The sequence below is a fragment of the Malurus melanocephalus genome, unplaced genomic scaffold, assembly GCF_030028575.1.
Source record: "Malurus melanocephalus ecotype Western Australia unplaced genomic scaffold, MMel_1.1 scaffold_29, whole genome shotgun sequence".
In the NCBI taxonomy this organism is placed as follows: domain Eukaryota; kingdom Metazoa; phylum Chordata; class Aves; order Passeriformes; family Maluridae; genus Malurus; species Malurus melanocephalus.
The window spans coordinates 1,458,313-1,485,918 of NW_026623261.1; the positions used below are offsets into that span (position 1 = coordinate 1,458,313).

General features: G+C 40.4%; 1 protein-coding gene across 4 annotated transcripts in view; it reads right to left on the reverse strand.

Moving 5' to 3' along the window:
* NCOA7 (nuclear receptor coactivator 7) overlaps positions 1-27,606 on the reverse strand; it is an 84,396-nt gene that overhangs the window by 2,897 nt on the left and 53,893 nt on the right. For 2 of the 4 annotated variants that reach the window (XM_057363609.1, XM_057363610.1), the window contains 12 exons: positions 22,226-22,305; positions 21,258-21,365; positions 20,351-20,452; positions 19,228-19,353; positions 16,904-17,088; positions 14,435-15,498; positions 12,866-13,034; positions 5,910-6,057; positions 1,904-2,029; positions 1,617-1,769; positions 1,007-1,102; positions 282-355 (listed from right to left, as the gene is read on the reverse strand). In XM_057363609.1, coding sequence (XP_057219592.1) covers positions 282-355; positions 1,007-1,102; positions 1,617-1,769; positions 1,904-2,029; positions 5,910-6,057; positions 12,866-13,034; positions 14,435-15,498; positions 16,904-17,088; positions 19,228-19,353; positions 20,351-20,452; positions 21,258-21,365; positions 22,226-22,305 — 2,431 coding nt within the window. Of the gene's footprint in view, positions 1-281; positions 356-1,006; positions 1,103-1,616; positions 1,770-1,903; positions 2,030-4,363; positions 4,772-5,909; positions 6,058-12,865; positions 13,035-14,434; positions 15,499-16,903; positions 17,089-19,227; positions 19,354-20,350; positions 20,453-21,257; positions 21,366-22,225; positions 22,306-27,606 lie in introns of those variants that run through there. The other 2 variants (XM_057363611.1, XM_057363612.1) reach the window with 2 other exon arrangements.

A 27,606-nucleotide genomic window follows, 5' to 3' on the forward strand; every position in this document is an offset into this window, starting at 1 on the left:
TSTACCCAAAACATCTGGTTCTTTTCCTGGCTAGAAAAATCCCCARCCAACAAAACAACTCTGCAACAAACCCTACTAGCCAAACATCAGTCACTCTAAGCAAATGAAATTGCTCTCAGTCTGTAACAGAAATCAGATTGCTGAGATATCTTCTCTGAACAATTTACTAAAGTAAGTTCAGCCATTTTACTAGTAAGTCTTGCACCTACCATTGTCCCTATTTCCATTTAATTTTTTTTAAAAACTTGGCTATATAATTTGAAAACCAAACACTCACTCACCCTCCACCTCCAAGCTCCAGAGAGGTAGTGTCTCCATTGATGAAGTAGGTGTTCTCTCCACTCCATTTGAATACCTGAGGAGGGGAAAAAACATGAATATATTTGGACTGTGTTAGGATTCTTGTATTCTCAAATTACTGGGTAMCTACTCTTAGCAGCTAAGAGGTGTGGTCATATTTTATTTTTTTCTTGAAAGGGAAGAAAGGTAGAAAGTAAAGGATCAGTACATATTTAGAACAATGAACAAGACACACTAATCCTTATTTTAAATTCTGCTTTTCTCTCTAAATCAAGTGATAACCTGCTAAAAAGGAACAAGGTATTCAATATGGAAAAAGTGAGAGAGAATATCCCATGAAAATTAAGGGGTATTTCAGCAGCACTCTCATCTCTGTTTTGTTGTTATGGTGATCCCGAGAATGCATGAAATTATATCCTATTCTTGGTATCACTGCCTTCCAAGGGGAGTCTTTGATGGTCCACTCCTTAACTCCTCCCTGCTTCATCCTTCAGTGCACATAAAACCACTCCTCATYCTTAGACTGTCTTCAGATAATTACAGACACTTTTGCATTAAGAATTGCATTGAAGCAATGAAGATTAATTGCATTTATCAACATCTGGCGCATCTTCTATACTCAAACATGCTGTCTTCATAAAAATCTCATAAATGTTCCAAAAGTAGAAGCCAAAAATCTTATTTGAGAAAGTGAACACCCACTTACCTTGAAATGTGGACTGAATGTGTAGAGGAATGTTTCACCAGTGCCATAGTAGTGGTCACTAAACCTGAAGGGATGTGTAGCATATGCTCCAAATATCTATCAGAATAAAATGGTTACACTATTTTTGTGGACAGTGCAAAATTTGAGAAAAAAAAAATCCAAGCATTTCAGAATACTTTTTAAGAACAACTGAGCTCATTTTCATGTTAGAAACACCACCTAGTAAAGTGCACCAGAGGTGCAAGTATTCCTCCACATCTTTTGTATCCTGCAAGTTAAAAGCCAGATGATGACCATGGCAGCAGGATTGCTGACTAGGAGCAGGTGAAGAATCAGACACCCAGGGAGGCATTGTTTGTGACAGCTTCTTAACTGAGACACCAAAGAAAGATACTTCCATGGGTACTATTGCACTCATTGCAGTTCTGAAGCTTTTATTACTGCTGAAGTACTTTACAGCTCTAACTCTGGTTTAGAAAGTAGAAAATATAAAAGAAAATGCCAATGTCTTATTTTGGTACGACATCATAGTATGACTAGCATTTCATAATGATCACTTTTCATAGTGYTGCCCTTTCAGTTTGACCCCTGCAGAACAAGCTCTCCTTACCTGGTTGTCCATGTCCTTGATGACGAGGAGAACTGGACTGTCGAGAGAAGCCGATTTGCGGTACAGAGTCTTGAGGCTGGTCCCGTGCTCCAGCGTGCTGTATGCCAGGCGCCATGGATAGCCCTGCACCCGTGCGGGCAAGCGCCGGGCAAGCTGGGCAATGAACAGGGAATGAGGGAAATGGTTACTCAAGCAACACAGACAGTGCCCCAGCCTATCCTCTTTGCCACACTCGACAAAGACAGCCCCACACTGAAGAAGGAAACTGGAGGGTTTTCTAGCCATACCTGTTCTATGTGCATGTTCTCCAGGAGAGCGCTGTGATGCTTTAAGATAGGCAAAGTATCATCATCTTCTTCTTCATAGTAACTGCAAACGCTCTTTCGTCGTTTAGCTTCTTCTACAGTAATGATCTGTGACAAGAGAACAAGCGTTCAACCTAAAGCACAGCTCTTACACCATCAATCCTCTGTTGAAGCCAGTGAATTTAAAACTTACTCCTCAGCTGTCACACTGTTTGGAGCAAAACCACCATATGGGATGGTGTTATCAAGCACAGGTAACCCCTGAGGAAATGTGGAAAATCTTAATTGGCAAGGTGTCTCTGTGACAGCATGACAGTCAAGGTCTTTATRAAATATATTCTTTGTTGAAAATTATCGAACAGTTATTTGGAAACTTCTATTTATTCCTTTGTTTAACACTTATAATATTGTAATATTTTAAAAGGTGAGTCCATATAAATATGTCTAATATCAGGTGTGAATTGACTTATAAATCAAAGCACAGATTCTTTCCAGTAAGTACAGGTAAGGCACACTAACTTTTCCCATAAAGCTGGAAAAAAAATGAGCATGCAAGTCCATACACCTAAYGCTTGTCTATGAAAGGACTCAGCAACCCACGAGGTGCTCAGAGAGACAGGGGACAAACTCTGAACTCCATGTGGCATGAGTAGCAAACAGGAGCCCAAACGTGGCACGGGGCAGGCTGGCAGSACCCAAAATGCCCAGAGCTCACTGCAGAGAGGAGGACATCACCCATCTGTGGCAGCAGTCCAGGTGTCCTGGCTCCAGACAAGCTGCTGCTGGGTGCTCAGCCTGCTGGCTGGCAGAGGGCATCACCTGGCACAGCTGGAAAGCTGCCAGCCCTTCGGTCCTGCTCAGGGCACTTGGCAAGTGCCAGAAGCCTCAGCTCCGCTCAGCAGTGSGGGATGAGATGAGGCTCGCTGTGCCCACAGCGGGGCTTTAGCTGGGGCTTGGTGCCACAGGAAGCAACAGCAAAAGCTCCAAAAAGGAGCTGATGAGAAAGAAAAGGGGAAGCCACAAGACCTAGCTACAAAACGAACAGGAAACCTTAAACCGTCTTTTCCTTCCATGAATGTACCACCACTGTGGTCTTATGTAGGAGCAGGAATCTCAAGATGCAGCTGCAGAGCCCACTGTCTCTGCTATGCACCTCACTGCCAATAAAGCTTCCAAATGGCTTTCGTGTTACATAGGGATCAAGTTTTGCACAATTCCTCCCCACCTGCATGATCACTGCTGGAACTTGCAGAAACTGTCAACAGTCCAGAGAGCAGGGAAGAGACAGTCCTACACACACCTGCCCCTCAGGCGAGAAAGCAAATGCCCTGGACTGACTCCAGGTGTGGATTTAACCACACAACAAAGCACAGAAGTTCTTCCTGACAACCAGAAGCAGTGAGGAGTTCACACAGYCCTCATACCATCAGTCACACTTGGCATCCCCAGTGGGATGCTCGCTACACATGTGCTGYATGCACTCATGTCCAGCCCAAGCTCTCCTGCAGATGCGTGGAGCTGAGCAGGGCATCTGGGCACTGGCATTGCAATGCAGGGTCAGGAAAAGAGAGGAGGGCAGAATCACACCTGCACACCTGAGCAGTTACAGGTATTCCTGCAATTACACTGCAAGAGCTCTACAACTTCATCCTATCCCTCCAGCTTCTCTTTCTGAGACCGCAGATAATGCTGTGCAGGAAAAGTTTTCTACGGTCAACTTCAGCAAAGGTTTGCACTGCAAAATTAGGATAATTTAAAAAAAAACAACAAAAAGAAGACCACAACAAACTGTTAAAAGAAAACAATCTTTCTACTTCTATCATTGTTCTTTTTTTCACCTTMTGAATGGTTTGCTTTCCCTCATCTCCCAGACCATTATTGTATATTTTTTTTTAATTAACAGCTTTTGCACCTTAAACCAAAGRTGCCCAACTCCCCTTTTGAAGACTATAATTAAGGAACAGTCTCCCACCAGGAGTAGAGAAGAAGTATCAACCAACAGCAAATAAACCAACATCAGGTATCTGTAGTAAAATACAACCAAACTCACAGACACAGGCAACCAGAGAAAACCTATTAACACAGCTGTAAATTGCAAACTGAGATCAGAGACAGACAACCCTCCCCTGCCCTTCTCTCTGTATACACCTACTTGGTCTCTGAACTGCACATCTGAAYGAAGTGCAGACACCAACTGCAAAATAAAGCATCTGCAAGATCAGTATTTACAGACCACACAAAAGCAGAAATGGATGAAAAGAATCCACCGCTACAGAAACCAGATCTACAAAATCTTTCAGAGACTTTACAGGACTGAGAAAGGAAGCTACCTGAGGTGGAAATCCCACCCCCCTCCATCTGAGTATGGAGCACATTTATTACTAGGACAGAACTGCTGTCATGATATCCACATTGTTCAAACAGGGACASAATTCAACATACCTCCACAAAAGGTTCCCCCTGGTCAGGTCTGGCACAGTAAAAAATTTGAATATTCAAAGGCATTTGTCTCTGTTTCATCATCTAGTAGGTTATTCTGCAGTGCCCACTACTCGATCCCTGCTCTAGTAGCAAGTTCTCAGCCACAYGTGTGACAGACAGCTACTGGCCACTGCATGCTGTGATAAAATTGCCTGTGTGCTTCTCTACAATTACAGTTTCTGTTTCTCCGCAAGGGAGAGTGAAACTTTCACAGTCAYCATGCCCAAATTTGGACTTTATCCAATAGAGATTTCCTGGCAGACCTACTTYAAATTGGTAAAGCTAGAATATATTACAAATAAAAGAGACACACCTTTAAATAAATATCTAAATAAAACAGTGAAAGACAAGCTCCCAGTGTGGCCACATCTCTCCTACATCTGTTCTTYGGATCACTGACTCTCCCCTTTCATTTTGGTTTTAAGAAAATGGCATGCAAATAACTGAACGGTGAAAYCCAGTGCAATGTATGACTACACTCAGCTCTAAGCAAAACAAGGAAGGCTTTTCTTTTTCATCTTTCATTTCACAAAGCACCAACATTASTAAACTACAAAACTGTAAAAATATAAGCTCCTTGGGAATAGAGGCAGCTACATTTCAAATAATAAGTCCCACTTCCTATCTCCATTTTTCAACAGAACAACATACTTTGAAAACACAAAAAAAAGAAAAGAGCAGTAGAATTTAAAAAAAGTAAGTTTAAGTTTAAGACAAATAATGAGATAACTTTTTTATTCACCACCAAGCTGTTTCCCACTTTGGGACTTATTTGTCTTTTTCATTTATCCCAGATCCTTAGCACAGAAAGTGTTCAAGCATTCAGAAATATGATTTTTAAAATGTCTGCAAGCTTATTTCCCTTAGAAACTAGGCTATGTGTGCAGAAGAAAGAAAGAAAGAGATAACAAGCACAAGCTTGCCAAGTGGTTAAAACAGATTGCAAAAGACCCACAYATGAAAAAGCCAAAGTCCAATGATAAAACTTATCCCACTTACACCCAATATTCCAACAATACTGCTGGGTGTAYCAGAGAAGCAAGGGTTCTGGCACGTCACCACACACCAATCCAAATCAACCAGCACACAGGACTCTGGGCTGATGTTTTCATGCATATATGCATTCTGAAGATTTTATTTGTAGCATATAAATACATTAGGAAATACATTCGGAATTTAGCAATGCTGACCACATAACCTGTAAGCAATGCTGACCACATACACCTTTTAGCTTTGCAAAAGACTAACATCACATGATCAAAATATTTACACAACTTCTGCTGGCTGCACACCAGAGACCTGCTCTTTCTAGTCAGAGAAGAAAGGAAGACTGAAGGAGTATGAGTACATTTGTGAGACAGATACAAGCTTTAAGGAGATATCTATATGAAGCAGCAACTATTACAAAGAAACATCATAAAAAGCTCAAAAGAAAACTGCTGAGATTCTTAACAGAGGATGCACACATGATATGCACATGCTTCATGTAARGGCAGAAAGCACTCACCTCCCAGCTTTTAGTAGTGGGCTCACTGAAGAAGTTGTCAATCATGTCAAGCTCCTCCTTTTCTACCACAACAAAACCTTGCTCTTTGGCATCTTTCCCATATATCTCTGGTGACCACTGAACAAAAAATGTGTACAAGTGATCCACCCTGTGAAGAGGAGACARCCATTGATCAGTGGTCCATGAACACAACACTATCATGCAGCGCAGAGGTTCTGCCCAATGACAAAGCAGGGACAACCACACAAACAGGATATCCATGTACCTCCACATTCACACACCACAAAAGGCAACAACTCCCTCCACCTGGCAGCCTGAACCTCTTCAAGATTTCTCTGTTTTCACTCCCTACAATGTATTTTTCTCCTCCCTTTGCTATATGCAAAGCCAAAACATCATGGTAAAGCAATGTGATTTGTCCAGTCCCACACAATTCATATTCAGAAGTTAAATTGATTGGTATTAGATCATATTCACAAAAGTTAASTCCATAAAACATTTACTTTATTCATTTAGTTTGACTCCAGCATAAAACAAGCCATGAGATCACCAAGGAAGTCTACACCAGAGTTCTAGCTGCCCATTAAGTTATAGAGGGTAACCACAAACAATATTCATTCTCTTAGCATTATGAAAATCAGCTGCTACTGACAGCTTTGCTAATGATATAGTACCAGCAGCACCATGCTCTTCCATAAATGTAGTCAGCTCTCAAACACTGTCTTTAAAGAGATATTCCTTGGCAACATCCGTTAACAAGCCATGAAACAGTTTCAGAAGAAAGGAATTTATGTAGTAAGCTRAAGTTAAAATGAACACATGCAATTTCAAATGGGAATACAAAAGTGGATCCACAATACAAGAAGTTGAATCACCAACAAAAAAATCAGGCCCTCAGAAAAGAGGGAGACAGACAGTAAATGCTTATCACACTGGATCTTTCTCCAGTTTGTCACCAGAAAGTTATGTCCAGAAACTCCTTGATCAATAGAAAACAGAAAAAAAAAAACTTAAGAGAAATTTAGACATTTCCCCTCCTCTATTTCAGATTACTTGGACTTATATGGATGCCCAAATAATCTTAAAATACCATTTCAGCAYTGTTACAATTAGGGTTGGGGTTACAATTGGTGTTAGGGTCACTTCTGTAATTCCAGATTTTTTCAACTGAGTCCACAAAAAGAATAAAGGATTTGCTTTGCTTCATCACAGAAATACTGAAAAATGAATAAATTAACATTTCTCACAGAAGCTTCAAAAAGAGCAGTCTGATCATCTCTTTGCCAACTAATGTGAGYTTTAACTGAAAGAGACAATTAACTTGAGCACCGTGTATTTTATGCACAGTAGTCCCACTCTGGAAAGCTAACTACTTAATTCCTACAAATCCCTAGGAAAGAACAGTAAAAGTAGTGGTTGCTGCTGTCTAGCTAAGATCAATTTGAAGACACGCTCATGCAGGTGGCTGAAGGAGAGCAGCACRCTCACATCTCAGAATCACAGAATTTATTTTTGTTTTAGGCTAGTTCAGGAGATCATCTAGGCCAGCTCCTCTGCTTATAGCAGAGCTAACTTCCAAGTTAGAGGAAATTGCACATTCTTGGCCATTTGGAGTTGGAAAATCTCCAAAAGTGATTCTACAAGTTTTCCATGCATAGCCAGTCTCCTGGGTTTTTTTTTTCTCTTCCATCTAATCACAATTTCCTCCAAAGCATGCAAAACAAGATCTGAGAAGGGTCTGGTGTCATCCTATATTTTCTTTTTCTTGTCCTCTCCTCTCTTTTTTTTTTTTTTTTAACCAATTGTCTAAAAGGAAGACAGGAATAATGACCACCCAAGTTGTTCGGCTGCTCTTCCTTATTTGAGCCAGAAAGAAGTGAAGCCTTCACTACTGCAAGGACACACCACTGACATGGTGAGTTTGCTCTCAACTTCCCCAACTCCCCAACATTTCTGCAGAGCTACCCCCAGGCCACCTGTCCCCACCCTACTGCTGCAGGGACTGCTCCATCCCAGGGGCACAACTTTTGCATTTGCCTTTTCTGAATTTCCTGACATTTCTGTCAGCCCATTGTGTTGGGGCYCCTCTAAACAGTAGCCCTGCCCTCCAATTATGAGCACTTCCCAAATTTTGTGTCATTCCCCAAGATGACAAAGGTGTGYTCTGTCTCAATGTCACCAATGAAGGCATTAAACAGTATCTGTCCCCCAGAAAACCAGTTGTACTTTGCTGCCACTCAGACCAATTACCAACCCTTTGAGCCCAATGGTCCAGTAACTTTCACAACCAGCTGTAATCTATTTGTCCAAGTCATATCTTGCTAATGTGGCTTTAAGGATACAATGGAAGATTGTGTTGAAAGTCTTAGTAATGTGATGGTAAAACAACAATTCTTTGCCCTTTCCTTGCTCAAGGAGCTAGCAATCTCAAACAGAAAAGTTATCTGGTCAGTAGAAAAGCAATTTGCCCTTGGTAAATATATGATAGCTGATCCTGATCACTTCTTTCCCTGTATGGGTTTGGAAATGGTGTCTATAAGGMCTTGCTTCCCAGGRRCTGAGGWGAAGCTAACTGCCCTATGCTCCCATAGACTTTCCTCGATTTTTCTGACAATGGCTGCAGCATTGGTCTTTCCAATTATTAAGGAACACTCCTGGTGAACACAACCTTTCAAAAGATGACAGAAAGCAGCTTTGTAATARCATCAACCAACTTCCTCAATATACTCAGAACATTTCCTGTAAGGCTCCGCAGACCTCTGTATGTTCAGTTTATTTAAGTAGTACATAACTAAGTTTTTCCTCTGCAATGGACAGTTGATAAATAAATCCAGATGCTCCAGATTTAAGAAGCAGCAGCACAGAATAGAAATAAGTGACTATAGTGGTGATGTCATTCTGAAAAGGGATGCTCTGCTAATAAAATCCTARCATTATGCTACAGTGCTATTGCCAAGTTATCAAACTGAAAACATTTGAGACCATTTTTAAACAGAAAAAACAGTTTTTAAGGAACTTTCTTACAGCCAAATGGACAGCTGTAAAAAAAWTTATCCTAGAACTCAACAGCTGTTTTGGTGATCACATTTATGAATGTATCATGTACTAACAGAGAAACAGGCAACTATAGAAACCTGAAGTTAGTAACTCCAGAAMAAAAATGTTCAAAAGGCTCAAAGTCCAACCATTGCTCCTGGCCTAGAGAAAGAAATTAATCCAGAGGAATCCTCTGACTTTGTTTTAAACGTGCTTTAACAAATCATGATTCTTCACAAATCTTATGAGAACTGAGGTACTGTAAGCCCTCTTATGCTTTACGGAGMCAGCATAAACCTCTATGAGCCCTCATTATAAGACATTAAGCTATAGATACAAACAGATTTTCATGGATTTTCTTTGTACAGTTTGGWATCAGGAGTCTAGGAGTACTGTAGAAAGCTAGTTTAAAAGGATTCCAAATCTAAGTTTTATGCTACCTATTCCATTCCATTAACAGGTGCATGGAAGAATGATTCTTCATCATCAGGATCCTCCTAATCATCATCCCTTTATGCAAAGCCCTGTGTAATTGCATGGAAGCATCATCTAGGTATTGACTCCAGACACTTGTGCTGCACGTTCTTCCAGTTCTCAGCCTCAACTACGTTAACTACAGGGTTAGTTAACTACACACTAACAGGAGTCACAACCAAGCAATATCTTGCTCTAAAAAAGGAAATACCACAGAAACAGTGACAAAAACCAAACCAAACCAAACCAAACCTCACCACAGAAGTCAATGAGGCAGGGTGCTAACACTGAAAAAGAGAAGCAAGACTCAACTACTTTTACTTTTCCTCCTTGAAAATCTGTCTGCTTTCAAAGAAGAAACTTGCAAAAAAGTGGATGCTCTCTCAGCAGCATGATTTCAGTGCAGTGTCTTTTACATCAACTTCAGTGCAAATTATACATTCATAAACCAAACCTGTCTGCAAAATTTACACTGTGGAAAATGAAAGAGATTTACTTCTTGACTAAGGAACTAGTGAATACTATTATTTACATAGAAATTCTGCATTACTATCTCTGTCTCAGTGCAAGGCATTTTCCTCAGCAAGGTCTTGAGGAAATGCCTGACCTAATTTCTGAGCTACTACTACTCAAAATCCACTAGGGTGGRAAATCTACATACCAACATAAATCCATGATATAAGAGCACACACTTACCCTCTAATACTGTAAGCTATACCCATTGCAAGAMTTCCCAGCAAAAGAGTCAATGTCTGTTATTTGTGTCCAAAAGCATGGATGTCCCTCTGCTCAGCTGAACCTGTCAAGAAGCTGCCCTACACTGAGTGATCTGCATATATGGCAGCTGAAGATGCCCAGCACCCCCTCTGCATGCTGAGGTGAGCACTGCTGTGACCAAGCAGGCAGCACAAAGCAGTGCTGCAGTCACTCATTAACTCAGCCACGCTGTTCTGCTCACAGGGCAACGCGTGCCGGGACACACGCGGCACCCGGGAAGCAGGGCATGGAGAGAGAACAGCAGGCACAAAAGGCAAATGAGACACAAGATTTAGTGACAGCATTTATGAAGAATATCAGCCTAAAACTCTTCTCTATTAATAGAGGCTTCCAATTAAAAAAAAAAAAAAATTAAAAATTAAAAGTACAGAGCCATGAAAGCAGCAGTAGCCTGCACATGGAAGAGCAGCTCTGCTGGGAGCTGTGGACTATGGGGCCCAGGCTGAAAATGGAGCCATTTTCACAACTGATGACAGAAGCTGTTTCAACAGYAAACACTATGATCACGGAAAAAAATGTAATTAAAGCAAATCAGAGGAAGATTTAACTTACACTAAATATAGACATGCAGACCAATTTATTTACAATCTCTCTCCAGGTTTGGACTGTTTGTTTCATTTTTGTTTGGTTTTTTTGTTGTTTGTTTTTTTTTTTTTTAACTACTACAAAACATTAAGATGCTACACAAGGTACTGTGACTGTACTGGACAAAATGTTTTATTTATGCTGCTTTGTGGCCAACGAGATGAGAGTGATATTCTTGGCATTTTCACACATGAATATAAATAGCATTCCAAAAAGTTTTAAACTTAGTAAATTATCTCATGYATTTTTACATCTAAAATACATTGAGAAGTTATCCCAAACAACCTACTATTCATGGCATTCTCCAGATGCAACACTTACATTTATATTCTACATAATACTGATGCAAGAATATCCCAAACARGTAGGAAATGTTGTGTTTTGCTTTGGGAAAACATTCAAGAGCCTGGAGAAAACACTGTTTTGTTCAAGAGGCAAAGACATGTCTTCCATTAATACAAAAGAGTGGATCTCACATTTAATTTCTGCTCCAAGTTCTACTTCATCTTTCATRCAATTCTGTGGTGTTAAAATCAGCATGAATAGCACGAAAAACACTCAATCTTATAACCAATCATTCACCACTAGTTTTGATCATAATCCAAACAGAAACCGCGACATCAAAGTTCTGGTCTGTCAGCCAGCATGGCCAAGTGCTGCTGCAGTAGCTCAATGCAGAAGTTACTTTTTTCTCATTATAAAAACTGAAGTATAAACCAGTTGTCAACACTTCAGTTTATATATGGATCAGGTCTGCTCACCATTCAGAAAGTTTCTGCTCACAAAAGGACAATCAGAAAAGCTGTTTTCCAAGTGTGTGGTAAGAAGCTTGACAGATTGCCTATTGCACAGAGCAATGATTAGGAATGAGCTCAGTGAGCTCAGCAGCTTTATTCAGTGTTAGCTACACTATCCTCAAAGCAGTAACTGACCTTGTGTTGTATTACAGCACCACCCCAGCTCCTTGAAGTATTTAMTCACAGTTCAAACTAGAATTTTCTGAACCCACCCTTTTGCAATCCCTGAGGAGTCAAGGACTGGGATCAGCAGATAGCAAGCAAACCAAAAAGGTATCCAGCTATGCTCCCAATAGCCACACTCCAGCTGGATTAAATGTCTCCCTCTCCTCCAAGAAGACCTCTAGAGTAGCAACTTCCATACTAYTATAGACAGTCAAAATGCTCCTTTTTAAACAACAAAAAATAAACAAATCAACACACATGCTAMATGTAGAAAATTAAAGTTATTAAATAAAAATTATAAAAAAATTTAACTGTATCTGAAAGAGACACCTCTGAGATGGATCACAAGTTCAGATTCCACCTTCCTGGTGATATCAGAATCACTGATTTTGGTTCATCAACAGATAAGAGAACTGCTCTAGCTACCTTCTATCAAGAAAAGGATCACATATTTGATTCTTCAAAGCCAGTGAAAATTCTTGGGTGATTTATGTTGAAAATCACATACCTCTACCTTTCTAGTTTGTTGGTTAGCTTTTTTCTATAGTAGTATTTMTGCATCATTCATACACACCTTTAATATTTATGCTTTAATACACACCTATGCATTAATAAACATTTATGTTCCTCAATTTCASTACAAAGGAACTATTTTTAATGGGATGAAAGACAGAAATACTCATAYCTGTTTAGTTAGGTTCTCTCCCTTTTCCCATATGATGCCTTTTGCTCATGTGAAATACCTATTTTTTTTTAACACTGACACCTTAATGGATTCCATGCCTCTCCAGCCACTGCTCCCCTTTTCCCCTTTCCCTCACTTCCTGCACTACAGATGAAACCCAGATCACCTCCCAGTTCTTTTATATGTTAGCTGCACATAATATCCCTCTTTCCATCTTCAAGTGGCACCTGAGCTCCTTTTCCTTCCCACTGAGAGCCATATTAGACCAGCAACAAACACTGCTTTATGTCTCTTGTATGCAATGAAATGAGGGCATCCCTCAGTATCCCTGCTGCATTTCACACCTTAGACCATATAGGGAATGTCAGAATCAACTCTAGAAAACACTTCAAATTTAGCAGACAAGATGTTTTTGTTCTAATAGGAGTGCAGCTTACCTTTCCCGAGGAACAGCAAACCAGTACTCTGGTTGCTTTATCTTTTTACTGTACTGTTGAGACACGGTCGTGCTCTGAGACACAAAGGACTTTCTCATGGGCTTGCCTACTTTAATGCACAGGAACATGGGAGGAGTCTTGCTCTTCTCCTCTTTCGAAGGAAGCATATCTAAACAAGACACAAGAGAAACAGGCTGCTTACAGCACAGTACAAATACTGCAGTGATGAAATGCTGTGACAAAGATTAATAATCTTGTGCAGAGGAATACTCAGAGGCACCACACACAGAATTACACCTGATTTCAAGAGCACAATTGGTTTAGTAAAACCATGTCCATCCTAAATTGAGACCATTCATTCCCATTTTGTCACAGCCTGTATCTTCCTCAGCTGTTACAGCCATGTGCAGAACAGCCCTGTAAAGCAAATAGGTGAGATGACCAGGCTGGGTGCTGCCTTCAACATGAAGCAGGCAAGTACAGGGAAAATGTTTGGGTCCAGAAATCCCATCTGGTTGAAGAGTAATCCTGCATGCACACACACACAAAAAGCCCAATCAATTCCTCAACTCTGTCGGTCACACAGCCATACAAGCASCTTTTGTCTGCATGGGACAGGGTCAACCCTAAGAGCAGTTTAAGCTCCTTAAACTGGTAGTATGACAAAAAATCTGCTTCTTAAACTATAGCCTCAATCACACTGAAGTTGCCTTCTTTATCTTAGGAGTACACATACGACCAAAAATAACCAGCAAGATACAAATGCTTATGAAAGAAAGGAAAAGCCATTTTAAGAACAACTGTTCTTAAAATAAAGACTTCCACTTTAATTGTGCCTCTCCACCTGATGTAAAGCTAGGTCAGAGACGAGCATCAATGCTCCAGGACAGTGGAKTAGTGCTTAGAGGCACTGGGCTGCMATGGAAATGGTAATATGTGTGCACACACTCTTTACTGAGATTTCATTCTATGTTATTSTGTTACTSGATTTCATTCCAGTGACAGCCTGAATAATTTCTGAAAACACAATGACCAATGTAGAAAAAAGTGATCAGTCAGCAGAACTATACATGTATTCCTATTTACTACTTCTTTAAGGGTTTCCATAGCATGACAGACACCAGACACACACAAATAGTGTCAAGAATACTTCGGTACTCCCCTCCACAGCAATGCTCTACTACTCTGGATACTATCAGAAACACACTGACAGACTTCAAAGAGGCAGCAATGGTTACCAATATGGAGTGACAATTCCTAGGCCATGAAGCATCCCTGCCAATACTGAAACTGGATGACTTTTCACTGTCCTTCTTAAAGCCAGCAAACAGAAGTAAAGATTATAYAAACAGTGATCACTGAATGTGGAAAGAGCACACAAGCTACTTATCAAACTACAAGCTTAGATAATTTGAAGASAGCAGATAATATAAAAAATAAATACACAAAGAGTAGAAAAGAGACCACGTATTACAGAAGGAAGAAATTTAGAGCAGAAGACTGTCAATTCAAACGTTACCATCATAATGCTGTCCAAGTCTCAGAGGAAACAAAGATAACCAGACCTACCTTCAATTGGCACTTGAATTTTCTGCAGCAGCCACAGTCTGATTTCTGATTGATTGTCTAACTGTGTTTCTTGACAGGTCTTGTCTACAGCTGGTACTAATGAAGAGYCCACAGACTCTTTCAGATCCTTTTCCTCTGCTGCTGCTGAGTTGATTTCTAATGAAGGTGCTTTCCTTTCAACACAGCAGGAATCAAGCTCCATACTTTTAACTGTATGGACTTCATCAGCTTGAGACTTTGAACAGCTAAGTGTAAGGTCTATGCCAATTGCTTTATTGTTTTCACCTTTCTGGATTTCAGCCTTGTGTAAGTCTTCAGATTGAGACCCATTTCCATCTTTATTGAGGTAAAATTCAATAAGTTTATCTTTCTCTAGCTCTTTCTTAGTGTCCAATTCAGTCTCCACCTTACCTGTCGGGGAACTGACACACTTGTTTACTTCTGGAATAACATCTTGCTTTTCACACAGCTCTAAGTCTAAGTCAGCTTTAGGTTCAACACTGTCCTTTTTTTCCAAGGAATCAACTGTCAAGTGCTCCTGGACTTCTGTAGTAGGTTTGGTTACCTGCTGCTTAGTTCTCCCCAAGTCCCTGGGGTCAGCCAGCAAGCCTTTTGTTACTGAGATTTTCCTGTCCAGCCCTCTATCCATGTGAGATGATGTCTTTTCCAGCTCAATGAAGYCATCCTCTCCTTCTCCTAGAAGGGATTTTTCTTTGGTTTTGGTATCTGAAGCATTTTTTTCCCTGGAAGGGTCCTTGGTACATGAATCCACATCTAACTTTTCCAAATGTTCCGTGGCAGTGATGTTGTTGGGAAGTTCCAGAGACTTTGATTTGATCGAGCCCGTACTTTCAGATGACTGAAGAACTTCAAAATCAGCAGACTTTTCCTTATCTGAAGGCTTTATCTGTTTGGTGCCCAGAGAAATGGATGCATCCCCATTCTGCTGCCTCTTCTCCTTGCTGAGGGATTTGAATTTGCTGAAAGGATTGATATCTTTCTCAGAGGATAGGTCTTCCCATTCTCCTGGCCTGTACAGAGGACAAAGATCCTTTGGTATGTCACTGTCAGGGGAAATGATGGATGTACACAGGATGTTAAAAGCAAAATGGAAACAGAAAAAAAAATGAAAAGAAAAACTAAATATCAACTTAAACCATGAAACTCAATGAACAATAACCTTCTCCAAAATAAACATACAATACTGGAAATAAGTGACTTTAAAGACAATGGAGAAAAATGCTGGAAGTGTAATACCAAAATAAAATGAGTAAACAACTTGGCAGAATATGCCACTTGGGTGAATAAATGTTACACATGTAATAAGAATGTGCAAGTCATCAGAAGTTCAGTAACAAAAACCACAGGACATGTATTTAGCTGCTGGAATTTAATTGAGATCATATTAATATTATCATTTCCCACACCTGACAATGAGTCAATATCTACAACCATTCATGCTTCCCTAGTCAGTACAAATGTATTTTTGAGGAAAACAAATAGGAGATAAGCTGCATCCTGTTTGAACATGTTTACKGCAAAACAGGCAACAGAGTTAGTAGCTTTCTTCTTTTATTTGTCTCCATTATTCAAACATACTGTTTGAATGCAGGCTTCCCCAAATATTTCTTTTTAAAGCAGGACAATCATAAAACATTTCTAAATGGAAAATTCTGAAAAAATGTACCAACATAAAACCTGAGCTCTTCATTACTGCTAAGAAGTCTGAGGATAATGTGAATGCAAGATCCTCATCACTTAAAAGTTGCTAAGAAGTTATTAAACACTCCAGTAAAGAGTGTAACAAGTATCTGCAAAGCTTTCCTTGAAATGTGAAAAGGGAGGGAAGTAAATGAATTTCACTGAGCAAATAGGTATTGCCCATAAGAACAAAACCCTGCGTAGAATAAATACATAAGCAGTGCCAGGTCTGTGCATAAATTAAAGTAGCCCACCCCAGAAAAATTAATTATGCATTATAGATTATAACTATCAATGCATTTTTGGTTCTGAGATAATATTTTGAGAGTATTCCACAGTCTGGTGTTTCTGTAAGTCCTGAAGATGGCAGTTAAGGTGCTGTTATCTTCAAAAGTTTGAAATACTCCTCTGAGAACAGTCCTGGCAACATGRTAATTGTCCAAATCTAAACCTCTTCAAATCCACTGAAACAGCTCTAGAGACAAGTCAGTGCAAGACCCCAACCATGGCATACAACAAATGCTTTTATTAATTACTGGTTCATACTGGTCACCTTTGCACTGTGGTTCCCACATTCATGACCCATTTGTGTTTTATGTCACTTTAGCGTTCTGAAGAGAAAGTAGAAGAACAACACAAGTGATTCATTCCTTTGCTGGCACTTTGCTGCACTAAAACTCTTCCCCTCCATTCCCCCCTCTGCCACCCCTTTTCCTTGAACCTTACTGAAAATCTGCAAATGTAAGATCAGGGAAGAGCACTCCTTACGATGGCAATGCATCTTTAATCTTCATGTGAGAGATGTCATTGTAGAGAGCTATTGAGACAACCTCCTCCATGGGGCAGATGAGCCCATATTCTTCACAGCCATTCTCAATTACCAGAGGATCAGACTTATGTGGGTCAAACATGATATTGTTTGGAGTTACTATCATGACTCCTCCAACAACGCCCTAAAATAGGAGAAGAAAGAGTCAGCACATCACATGTAATGCACTTATCATTTATTACTGGATTTTAGGCTACTATCCTAAAAAGCAAAACCACCTTCCTCCCTGTTTATACTGTGTCATGCAGAGTTTGCTAGCAAATACTTTCATTTCCAATTTCATCAAGTCAAGACATTGCAAGGAGAGCAAAGAAAAAAATTCTTAGTAACACCCAAGCTCCTGGCTGATAAGGAAGGATATCTGAACCATTAAACTTTCAGTGCTGACTGCTACAAACTAAAAATGTGATTGTTAATCAATCTCACACAAAACAGATTAGTGGATTAATTTTTTTTAAAAAAGTACATAGCATTTTATTCTGGAATTAACATGCAACCAGCACAGCTGATTGCAGTCTTACTCATGGAAATGTCCAGGTTACTGTGCTAAGCTACATTAGAGATCCTCTTGATCTCCTTCCCAGAGGTACATGCAAAAAGCATCTCCATACAGGGATATGGTATGAGACAGCTTCTTCCCAGCCTAGAAATAGCTTTTATGACTGGTCCAAGCATATTCTGCACAGCTGTAGAGGACTCATTTAATTCTTCAAAATATGCTCTAGCCATGGATTTTATAAAAGGCCACTCTATCAGCCATTATTCAGCACCAATCCATGGCAACAAACCATTTGTCAAGGTTTCAAAAGGAGACAGAACAGTGTTCTGATTCTGCACTCTCTCCTCCACATGAACTACAAAATTCACCAGACCAACTCTGAAGCTGTGTGTAAATCACGATATCTGGCAAGCAGGAGACACAGATCAACTGAWACAACCCACACTGCAGGTACTATAAATTATCCAAGGTCATATGCAAGGCAAGCCAAGGAAGGCTCACAAACAGGCTTGGTTTGTGGGGCTTTTTTAAAAAGCAGTAAGATATCAAGCTTATGGCTTGGCACTGGCAAATGAGTACATGAATGCCTGCTCCTTTATAAAGCAAAGCTTGTTCGTATTTCCTATTTGCTTCTCCTGTGTGACTCAGTTCACAAGCTTGTTTGTGTCTGGATGACAGAATGAAAACCAAGTGAAGAGGCTTCTCCCAGAAGCCAGAAGACAATACATCAGTAGGCTGTRCTTCCCACCCAGCCTGCAGGAAGCAAAGCAACAAGGCATTTTAGCTACACTGGAAAAGAAGCTGTCTCATTTTTGATTGCTCTGACTGCAAATTACTTTTTCAGTCCTGCAGCCATAAAATTGGCAATCTGTATCCTCTGCATCTAGCAAGCATCACATAACAAAGTGACAGTACTGCCCTAATTTACATGCAAGACATCAAGTAGTTCTGTGTTATGATCTACAAAATAGCAGACTGTGAAATTGCAGAGTTGTTAAATACAGTCTCAATACAAAAAGAAGCCAGAAATGGTAGGTGTAAACACATCCATCTTACAAAAGTCAGGACTAAGGGAAAAAAGTGTTGAAATGACAATGATTAGCATCTCCTGTGTTACAAATTCCAGAGAACTTGAAAACCCAAACACGCAGACAGCTAACTGAAACCAGAGTCAACAAGAACAGATATATCAAAGTAGGCAGAGCTTTGCAGCCTTGAGAAGAAAAGAAGGCTAAAATACTACCTAATCTTTGTGCCTTTGCTTCTAAAACAGCTGCTGCAATTTAGGTAGGCACACATATGTTATAAGAATGCTTACAATAAAGTGAAAGAAAGGATTGTATAATGTAATACTTATGCTTTTAGTAGGCTTGCACGTCATTCATTAGCAAGTGCAGATGCAACATGAACATCCTTGGAAACACTGCTCTGCAAACAGTTAAAATTTATCTTCAAGTCATAAATGAAATAGATTGGCATGTACTCGTTTTATAAAGCTGTTGCACAATTTGATGGAACTGGACAACTAATCCTGACATGTCATAACTCTAAAGTGCAATTCTCTCTGTGTATCTAGCAACACACACAACCAAAAGAACATGCATATTATCACAGTATCAGGAAACACAGCAGTAATAGATAAAGCCAACATAAATTTTACATTCTTTAAAAACATGAAGCACATTTGACTCCCCCAGTATTCATCTCTCACTTACTTATCCAAAGAGAATCTCAAACAATGCCCAAAAATCAGTTTCCACCTACCTTACCATCTGTGAAGTAACGACAATTCATTTTTAAAAATTTGACAACCACAGGCTCATCCTCTTCTGAAGTAGAGGACAGGACTCTCTCCACTGGTTTGAAAGCCTTTCTTGCCAAATCAGCATCCTTAGAAAACAAGAAGTTCAGTGCAGAGCAACAGGACGAGAGTCATATACTTCTAGATTTTTGAAAACTAAAAGATCAGGTTCAAACAATTATTTTCCTTTTGCTTAAGGAAGAAAAGCAATGGTCATGTCTATAGGTAYATGTGTACTGCTTGCAACCTTACAAAAACTACATACAAATAAGAGGCAGGAAATTAAAAAATATCAAGACATGTCAGCTCACCAAAATTCAATTATATGATCTCATGAGGAGAGGGCCTGCCCTGCCACATCATCTACACTGAAACCTCTGTTCACAGAGCATTGGTGTGATTCTCCATGCAGGTKGCACAGAGGCATAAGGGTAAGGTTACACATAATTAATCACTCCAAGATTCTCCCCACTTAGCGTTTGTGATGTGTTTGAAATGACTAATTACTTTAACTTCAGTAGATWTTAAAGATGTCAAAGGCTCCTAAACTGCCCAAAGGGACTACGTAAAATTTAATCATAATGGCCAAACATCCTTCTAAAGAAAATGAAAGATCAGCTATGCCAAGTCCTTTCACAAAGATTAATTTGTCAGTCTTGTCTAAAGACAAGACAGTACATGGGTACCACCACAATTCATTTAACTAGAAAGAAACTGACTGCCCAGACTCAAATAGCAGCCTCTGTGTTCAAGAACCCCAATGCAGGATCAAGATTTCATGCAGAACAGCATAAAAATCTCCATATTTAGCTTTTCATTCTTTAAAGATTATGCACTACACTATTTTCAGTAGTTTTGATAGACTAGGGCCCTGAACTTGTAGTGGGTTTCCACACTCAGAATTCCCTTAATTTGGAGTATTTTAAGACACAGTAAATTTTGTAGTACAGCAAACTAATTTTACACAATACACTACACACAAGACCTGCAAACTCAAAAACCTGCTATTTACACAGCCTTGATTCCCAGCTTCAGAATCAGAAAATATTTTGAGAATCTAAGACCAGTGAACCATGTCTGACTTACAGGAAGTTTATCATATTCAGCATCTGATGATGMAGGAGAAACCGGAGCACCAGGACTAGAAGACAACAGCCTCCCAGCACTTGTTTCTGGCACAAAAAGAATCTAAATACAAATACATATTTCAACAGTGAGGCACAAGATTTAAATGGTTATTCACTATAAATACTATGTTCTACTAGCAAGACAATATAATACTGATCACCCACAACTGCAATGTGTACTCCTTAAGAAAGTTCAGAAAAGTGAAACTATTTGCCTTATTGCAACTTTTGTATGCTGGGTATTCTTAGCAAGCCACACCACCTCTCTGTGCCTCAGTTTCCCTCTCTGCAAGTCAAGACRCTTCAATCTCCTCATGACTGTGATGCAGAGATCTGCTCTTCATGAGCCAGCTGCTTCTTCATGAGCCAGCTGCTAAGTCTCCACACTTGCATTTCCAGCACTGGACTCTCTTAAAAAGTCTCTCTCCATTTGTTTCTCATCTTACAGAAGACTGACTCATACCAAACGTAATGGCAAAAAGACATTTCAGTTCCTGTATCTAACTCTCTACTTCTTTAATGCATTATAGATTGTATTTATCCAGGCTTCCTAAGAATSCAACTCCCTTGCAACAGCTGTATTATCTTCTTGAGCTTCAGAGTAATCATTAAGCTTTAGTGACAGTACATAAATAACAAGTCAGATATAGCAATTACAATTACAAAGCTTCTCCTTCCCCCTGCTCTCCCCAAATTCCAAGTAATGATCTACTGAATTTCATTTTGAGGGAGGGCTTTAAATTACTATCCATTATCCTTGTATCCAAGTAACTAAAAGATACGTGTAAGTAGTAAAAATCTTTTAAGTACATGGCAAATAATCATGCTTCAGGTGTCCAAAAATCCCAAATMAATAAAACGTTTACCTGGCCTGGCACAATTGTCTGTGTGAAAAGCTTATTGAGCTCCACAAGCTTGTTTGGGGTGACGTTGAACTTTAATGCTATGCTGTTTATGGTGTCCTGATTTCCAGCCTGAAGAAAGAATTGATTATTAAAATACCATACTGAACACACTCAGCACACTAYATGGACTAAAGCCATCTACAGACTGTTTGCAGGGAATAGACTTGATGACCTCAACACCCCATCTATTTAATAGTTTAAGTGATAAACCAGTATCAAAAAAAAGGACATAAATATTCTCTCACACTATACAGTAGATAAAATGCAGAGGTGTTACAGATGCCCTCTCCTTTTCTCTTAAAACTTTAAACCAGCACATTTAGAACTGGTATTTGGAACTGGTCAGGCAAGGGGGAGAAGGTCACACACTGCAAAGTTCACTACACCTCCAGCAGCCACAGCACGTCAGGCATTCCAGTTCCCAGCTGGAACACCACCTTCCACCAAGGCTCTGTATGATAGACAGTGGAATGCACTTACTCCTCACTGGGACGTGAGGGCTCACACAGACTTTYTGGGCAAAGCTAGCACACTGCTGCCCTGCTCCAGCTTAGATAAACAGATCTYATCACCTTGACACCAAGCACAGGTCAACTACTTGATGACCCAAGCAACATGGCAGAATGGGAGTATTTTTCAGAATAACGAAACCATTGCTATATTCGAGAGCCATAATGCAGAAATAAAAAGGGAACTGRCAGCTGCAAGAGGCAGAAAACCTGGGTTGAACAGAGATTCAAGATGTGACCCTAGCTCTCCCCATACAGAGGTATCTGAYTGGTATCAATAGGGGCAATCCCTATTGAGATAGGTGCAAACTGAGAAAGTATTGAATTAGTGCTTTCAGTTTTGTGCTSCTGCCTCCCTCTCAATCTCAACAACTCTACTTTCAAAAAGCAGGTATGAACACACCATGCAACAGTACTTACAGTATATTCTATGGTACCATGGGGTTTCTGAGAAACCATTTTCTTCTCTTTCTTTTCATTGGTTTTGCTTTGATTGTCATCTAAAGAGCAAAATAAAAAAAATTCAAATAACTGACTTTCAAGATGTTTGCCTTTCAGCATGTTTTGAAATATCAACAGTATGTGCAAATTGCAGCTGTGAAGAAGAACAAGAGGACACATTAAAAATGCCTATTAGGCCTTAAAATTGCATTGTAAGGCAAGAAAACTTCATCAAGTACAGCAGGTTTAGTAATCAATCTGGAACTCTGCAAGAGTAATGTATATGCTATACATATCAATACACAACTGCTCCCCTGGTTTCTTCCATAATTCCTACATAATTCAGCTGCTGGAYACAAGTACTTTGTACCTTCAAGTGAATATACACACTGCTACTGCCTTGGTACAACCACAACAAATCCTGGTTAATCACCACTCCACCACAAGTACGTTGTATTTAAACACTACTTTAAACTCTGAAGGTAAAAGCGTGCCAAAGCATGCACACATACAGTCAAGTACGAGAAAGCAGAAAGCTTGTGCAGAACACCTTTCCTATCAGCAGTACACAGAATCACTGCAGCTGCAGAAACCCTTGCAGGACCCAAAAGACACTCACGAGCTGTCAGCAGCACGAGCAGGGTAGACACTTCCAATTCTTACAAGAGCAGCAGTGGGTGAGCAAAGCCAAGGCTCAGGAAGGATGCAGCTGCCCAGCCAGCCCCAGCCCCACGGGGTCCCCTCCAAACCCACAGCCCAGACCCGCGTACCTGGGGGCAGCGAGGGCAGCATGCAGCCCCAGCTCCAGGAGCGGGGATGGGGTGCCAGGAGGCAATTCATGGCTCTCCCAGCCTGGTCACCCCCAAGCCCTTAGAAAGGTCCTGCTGTGTCCAGCAGGGTGCTGCAGCCTGGACGAGGTGAGAAGACAAGGCAAGGCTGGRCCCAGTAAAACCAGCAGCCAGGACCAGGAGCAGGGAGACGCTGTCCTCCTGGAAGGACTGTTCCTATGGTCCAAGCCAGCAGCTCTAGAAGATCAGGGAGGAAAGGACGGGGAATGGCAGCGCAGGGCTTCTGACCTGCATTCAGGCTTTGTTGTAACCTTTGCTATTTCCAGACAGCAAGAGGCAGATTGTGGAAAAAAGGGCGAGGACTTGCCTGCCTCACTGTAATGTACACAAGAAACAAGGCGGGGCCCAGTGCGCTGCACCTGACCCTTCTGGTGGCCCATGTCCACAGCAAGATTAATGCTGTAGGGCTGCCTCAGTGTCTTCCAGAGGCTACACAATCAGGGACCATCTCCCTCAGTCAGAAGWGACTCTCAAGAGCCTTGAACGTGCATCCAGGTCATACTGGCATATCCCACCCACTGTCTGCCAGGGATGCAGTCACTTGTTAGGGACACTACAGATAACAAGGCAACAGAGGCAGAAAGAATGTAGAAACCAAACACACACAATTTAAGTACATGCACATAGCATACATGGCACAAAGAACAGTGGGAGGAAGAGGAGGAACAGCATGATGCTGGCTTTTCCCAGCATTTTGAAACACACCATCACTCAATCTCAGATACTTCGCCTCTGAGACTGGATATTCACAGTGAAACTTTTTAAATTAGCTTTCTTACTGACTTTTTCTGACCAATTTTTTTGTATTGTCACACTACCTTCCGCTGATCAAAGTGAAAACTGTGTGTGGAAAAATAGGWAATGGCAGCATTAGCAGGGCACAATATTAAATCATCAGAAACACAGTGACAATGACAGACAAAAAACCTGACAAATACTAAATGTTTTCTTTATCCATTGCCTACATASAACTGCAAATATGGTACAACCATGCCTGAAGAAACTCCGCCACCACTGAGTTCACACGGCTTTGTACTACCAGGAGATACCACTTCTGTAAGTCCAGGATAACTATAATTAGAACTAAATATCACACCTATGTAGGCAAACTACCTGAACTTTTTGTGACCTTTCCCTGGARAAAGGCAAGAAAGGTAGACTTCACCTTCTTGGTGAAGGTGAAACCATTATTTGGCCTGGCTGGAAAAAGCAGACAAGTTTTCACATATTTTACCTTTACTTGTCTCTGRAACAGTACACAAGGTAGTAAACAGCTGAGAGCAATAATCTCATATTAACTAGACATGCATCAGTAAGAAAGACCTTGGAGGAGTGGGAATAAAARTAATGTAGGTCAGAGAGATGTAGGGAGAGAAAGAGAGATTTTATACCTGCTGAATAGTAAAAAGTTTAATCTGGAGCTCWCTGAAGAGCTTATAATATTTGCTCTTAGCTAAACACTTTTTGTTCCAAAGCTTTGTCTTTGAAAATGAAGACTGAGAGCTGACCATGACAGCAACCACTATGCCACCATGGCACAAGACCACAATACAGACAACTTTCTCCCCTCCAGCTTCTCACCTGTGAGGTAGGACACTTTGTTCTTCCCCTGTAAATGTAAATACATTACATTTTCCCGGTCCTTCCAATTGCATTGACTGCRAAATTTGCAGATTAAAAAATACTATCAAGGGAAAAGTTATAACCTGAAATACTGTATTCAAAGGAGACATGTAATATGCTCTAGTTCTTGACTGCAGAACTGTCAGTCTGTTTGTTTAGTAGGGTCCCGAGCACAAGTGTGGTGCAATACAGAAGAGTGAACTAAATATGCACACATAATTGAAAACCCCAAACCCAAGACAAAAAGAGAAGTTCAAAAAACAAGCTAACTTTAGATTAAACATAATACAGTCTTTTTCGTCACTAAATGCTAATAAATCCTAAATAAGTTGAACAATTAAGRCACTTTTCTTTCACACSTATGTGCRARGATATATATTRTAYAGTCTGTTTAACCAMAAGCTAAAAKAAACAGTCACAGCCTGTGAATTTAATTGTCTTCTGAAACTAAAATCTGACATTTTGTGTTTGGATACTTTTGCACCCGACCCCCTACCCCAGAATAAGGGGTTCTGGACACTGTCCTTACACTAAACCTAACTACTAGACAGGCTTGGGCAATCCAAACCGACATCCTATTAGTTTGAATAGTGCAAAGTCTTACGTAATCTGTGTCTTTTATTGTGCATATACAGATTTWAAAAAATTAATTAAAAATTTCAGACCTTCAGAAGAAAAAATTGCAATGAATCCATGAAACATGACAGGTACTGCTAAGCCCACAAACTGTACATGTGTGAGGCTGAGGTCACAAACTGTGCTCTACATGAACAGTTTACAGCAGAGCGCACGGAAAGCCTGCCAAAGCAACATTCCACAACATACTGCCTCTCCAATTTCCCTTATCTTCTCTCATTTCTTCTCCAGGAAGCCAAACATGATCTGAAGGCAGGTAGCTCTAGTATAGCCCCAAAGGCACCCAGAGCACATGTTGGCATGATGGAAGCCTCAGGAACCACGCTTCTTTCAGTCAGAACTAGATGAAGAGCTCCACAGGCTTTAAAACATGTGCCTCTGGCTACTTTTTGAACTTGAATATTTGCTTAGTGGTGAAATGACTCACGGTTCTGCCTCCCAAATTTTCCTGCACTGCATGTACAGTGGAGATGGGAWTGCACACCCATGAGAAGTGACTAGGTGTTAATGCAAATTTCATCRCACTGCATTTTTAGGCAAAGGGCAGAGTGGGTGGACTGAACCTCTCTGGTTTCGGGAAACTTGTAAAATAAGAATTATGTAAAAATAGTAAAATAATGAGCAGTGAGCAGAAGAATGCCAAGTGAGAACAGGCAAAAAAAATACACGCTTACTGGAAACAGACAGGTCTAGAATGGGAATTTTTCTGCCTTTAATGATATATTTGTATCTCAGTTTCTTAGCAGACTCTTGACATTTTGTTTAGCAGTGCTATGGGAAACCTTACAAAAACCACCTAAGAGTAATTTGGAAAGGAGCTATTGAAGGAGTACGATAAAGAGGTCAATCAGTTTATCACCCAAAAGACCTTGACGCATGATAGGAGAATTACACCTCTGCAACTGTGTAAATAGCTCTGTAAGGAGATAGAATAGGTCAAGGAGCATCAGCAGTCTCCTGGGCTGCCCACACAGAGGACATGCAGGCACCACTGCAGGACAGTCCCATCACCAGTGCTACAGAGCAACCTGCTGSCAGCCCAAATCAGTGAGGTGTGGCAGTGATGGCAGTGACAGCTGAGCCTGCAGGACAGGTCCCAAGCCACCAGTCAGTCTTGTGTGTGGCAGTGCCAGCAGGAATGCTGAAGCAAAGAAGGGGACAAAGGACTGACCACTTTCCACACCTGGCAAACAAAGCCTGAGAGGACAGAGGCAATGGCATACTTGGTGCAAAAGTCCATTTTACTCATTAATTTCTATCTTACCACAGACTTAGGCTGCATGTAAATACAGAAATCTTTCCCCTGACTAGGCCCTTGGCTTCTAGAAACCACAGATTCCCCAGAGTAACAGCAYTCACTAAACTGCCTTGTCCCTTCGAGACCTTCACACCAATCCTGTACCAATAAACCCCACACTATCATGATGTGCGACATAGAGCAGTGCTTTTCTTCTTGTACTCTATACTTAATTTCACCAAGCATACTAATTAATGCTATTTTAGGGTGAACAAATAAGTAGTCATTATTCACCTTCTGCATACCATTCATGTCACAGATTTCCAGCATCTTTTCTTAGTTATTTCATTTTTCCAACTGATAATACTGTGATAGAGTATTTCTACTCTCCTATTTCTCTGATCACACAGACTGTCCTCCTTGTTAGCTTTTCTTCTCCTACTATATCCTTTCTGAGATGGAGGAAGTAAAACCACACACAGATTTTAAGATATAAAAGAACATTAAACTGTGCTGGTGACAGAAAAGAGGGTTTTCTTACACCTGTATGRTATTAGTCATTTTTCCACATCACCCAATAGTCGTATTTTTCCACACTGCTCAGTACACCACTGCTGTTTCAGGACATTCCTGTCCCACATCCCTACTGCAAATTTGTTAGAAGCAATAAAACTGTGTTAGTACAGTCTAGGCAAGCACCAGGACAAAAGAGTGAAAACATAAAGGTAGCTTAAAAGAATCTGAAACACAATAAATTCAGGGGAGAACAGTTATCACTCAAAGTAACCTARTCATGGTACTGATAAGAAATTAAGAAAAAAAGGCTTCCTGGGGTAGTTTCCTTATCAGTGAATGAGGCCTGATACCAATTATAGAGATGGAGTACAATAAGTACCATTTAAGTGATTCTAAACACAATAATACAAAAGCCCTAGTTGGGATGATAGCAGAGGAAGACAAATCAGTTTATCTGAACAATTTTTTCTATTCCTACTTCTACCCTGACATTTTAATAA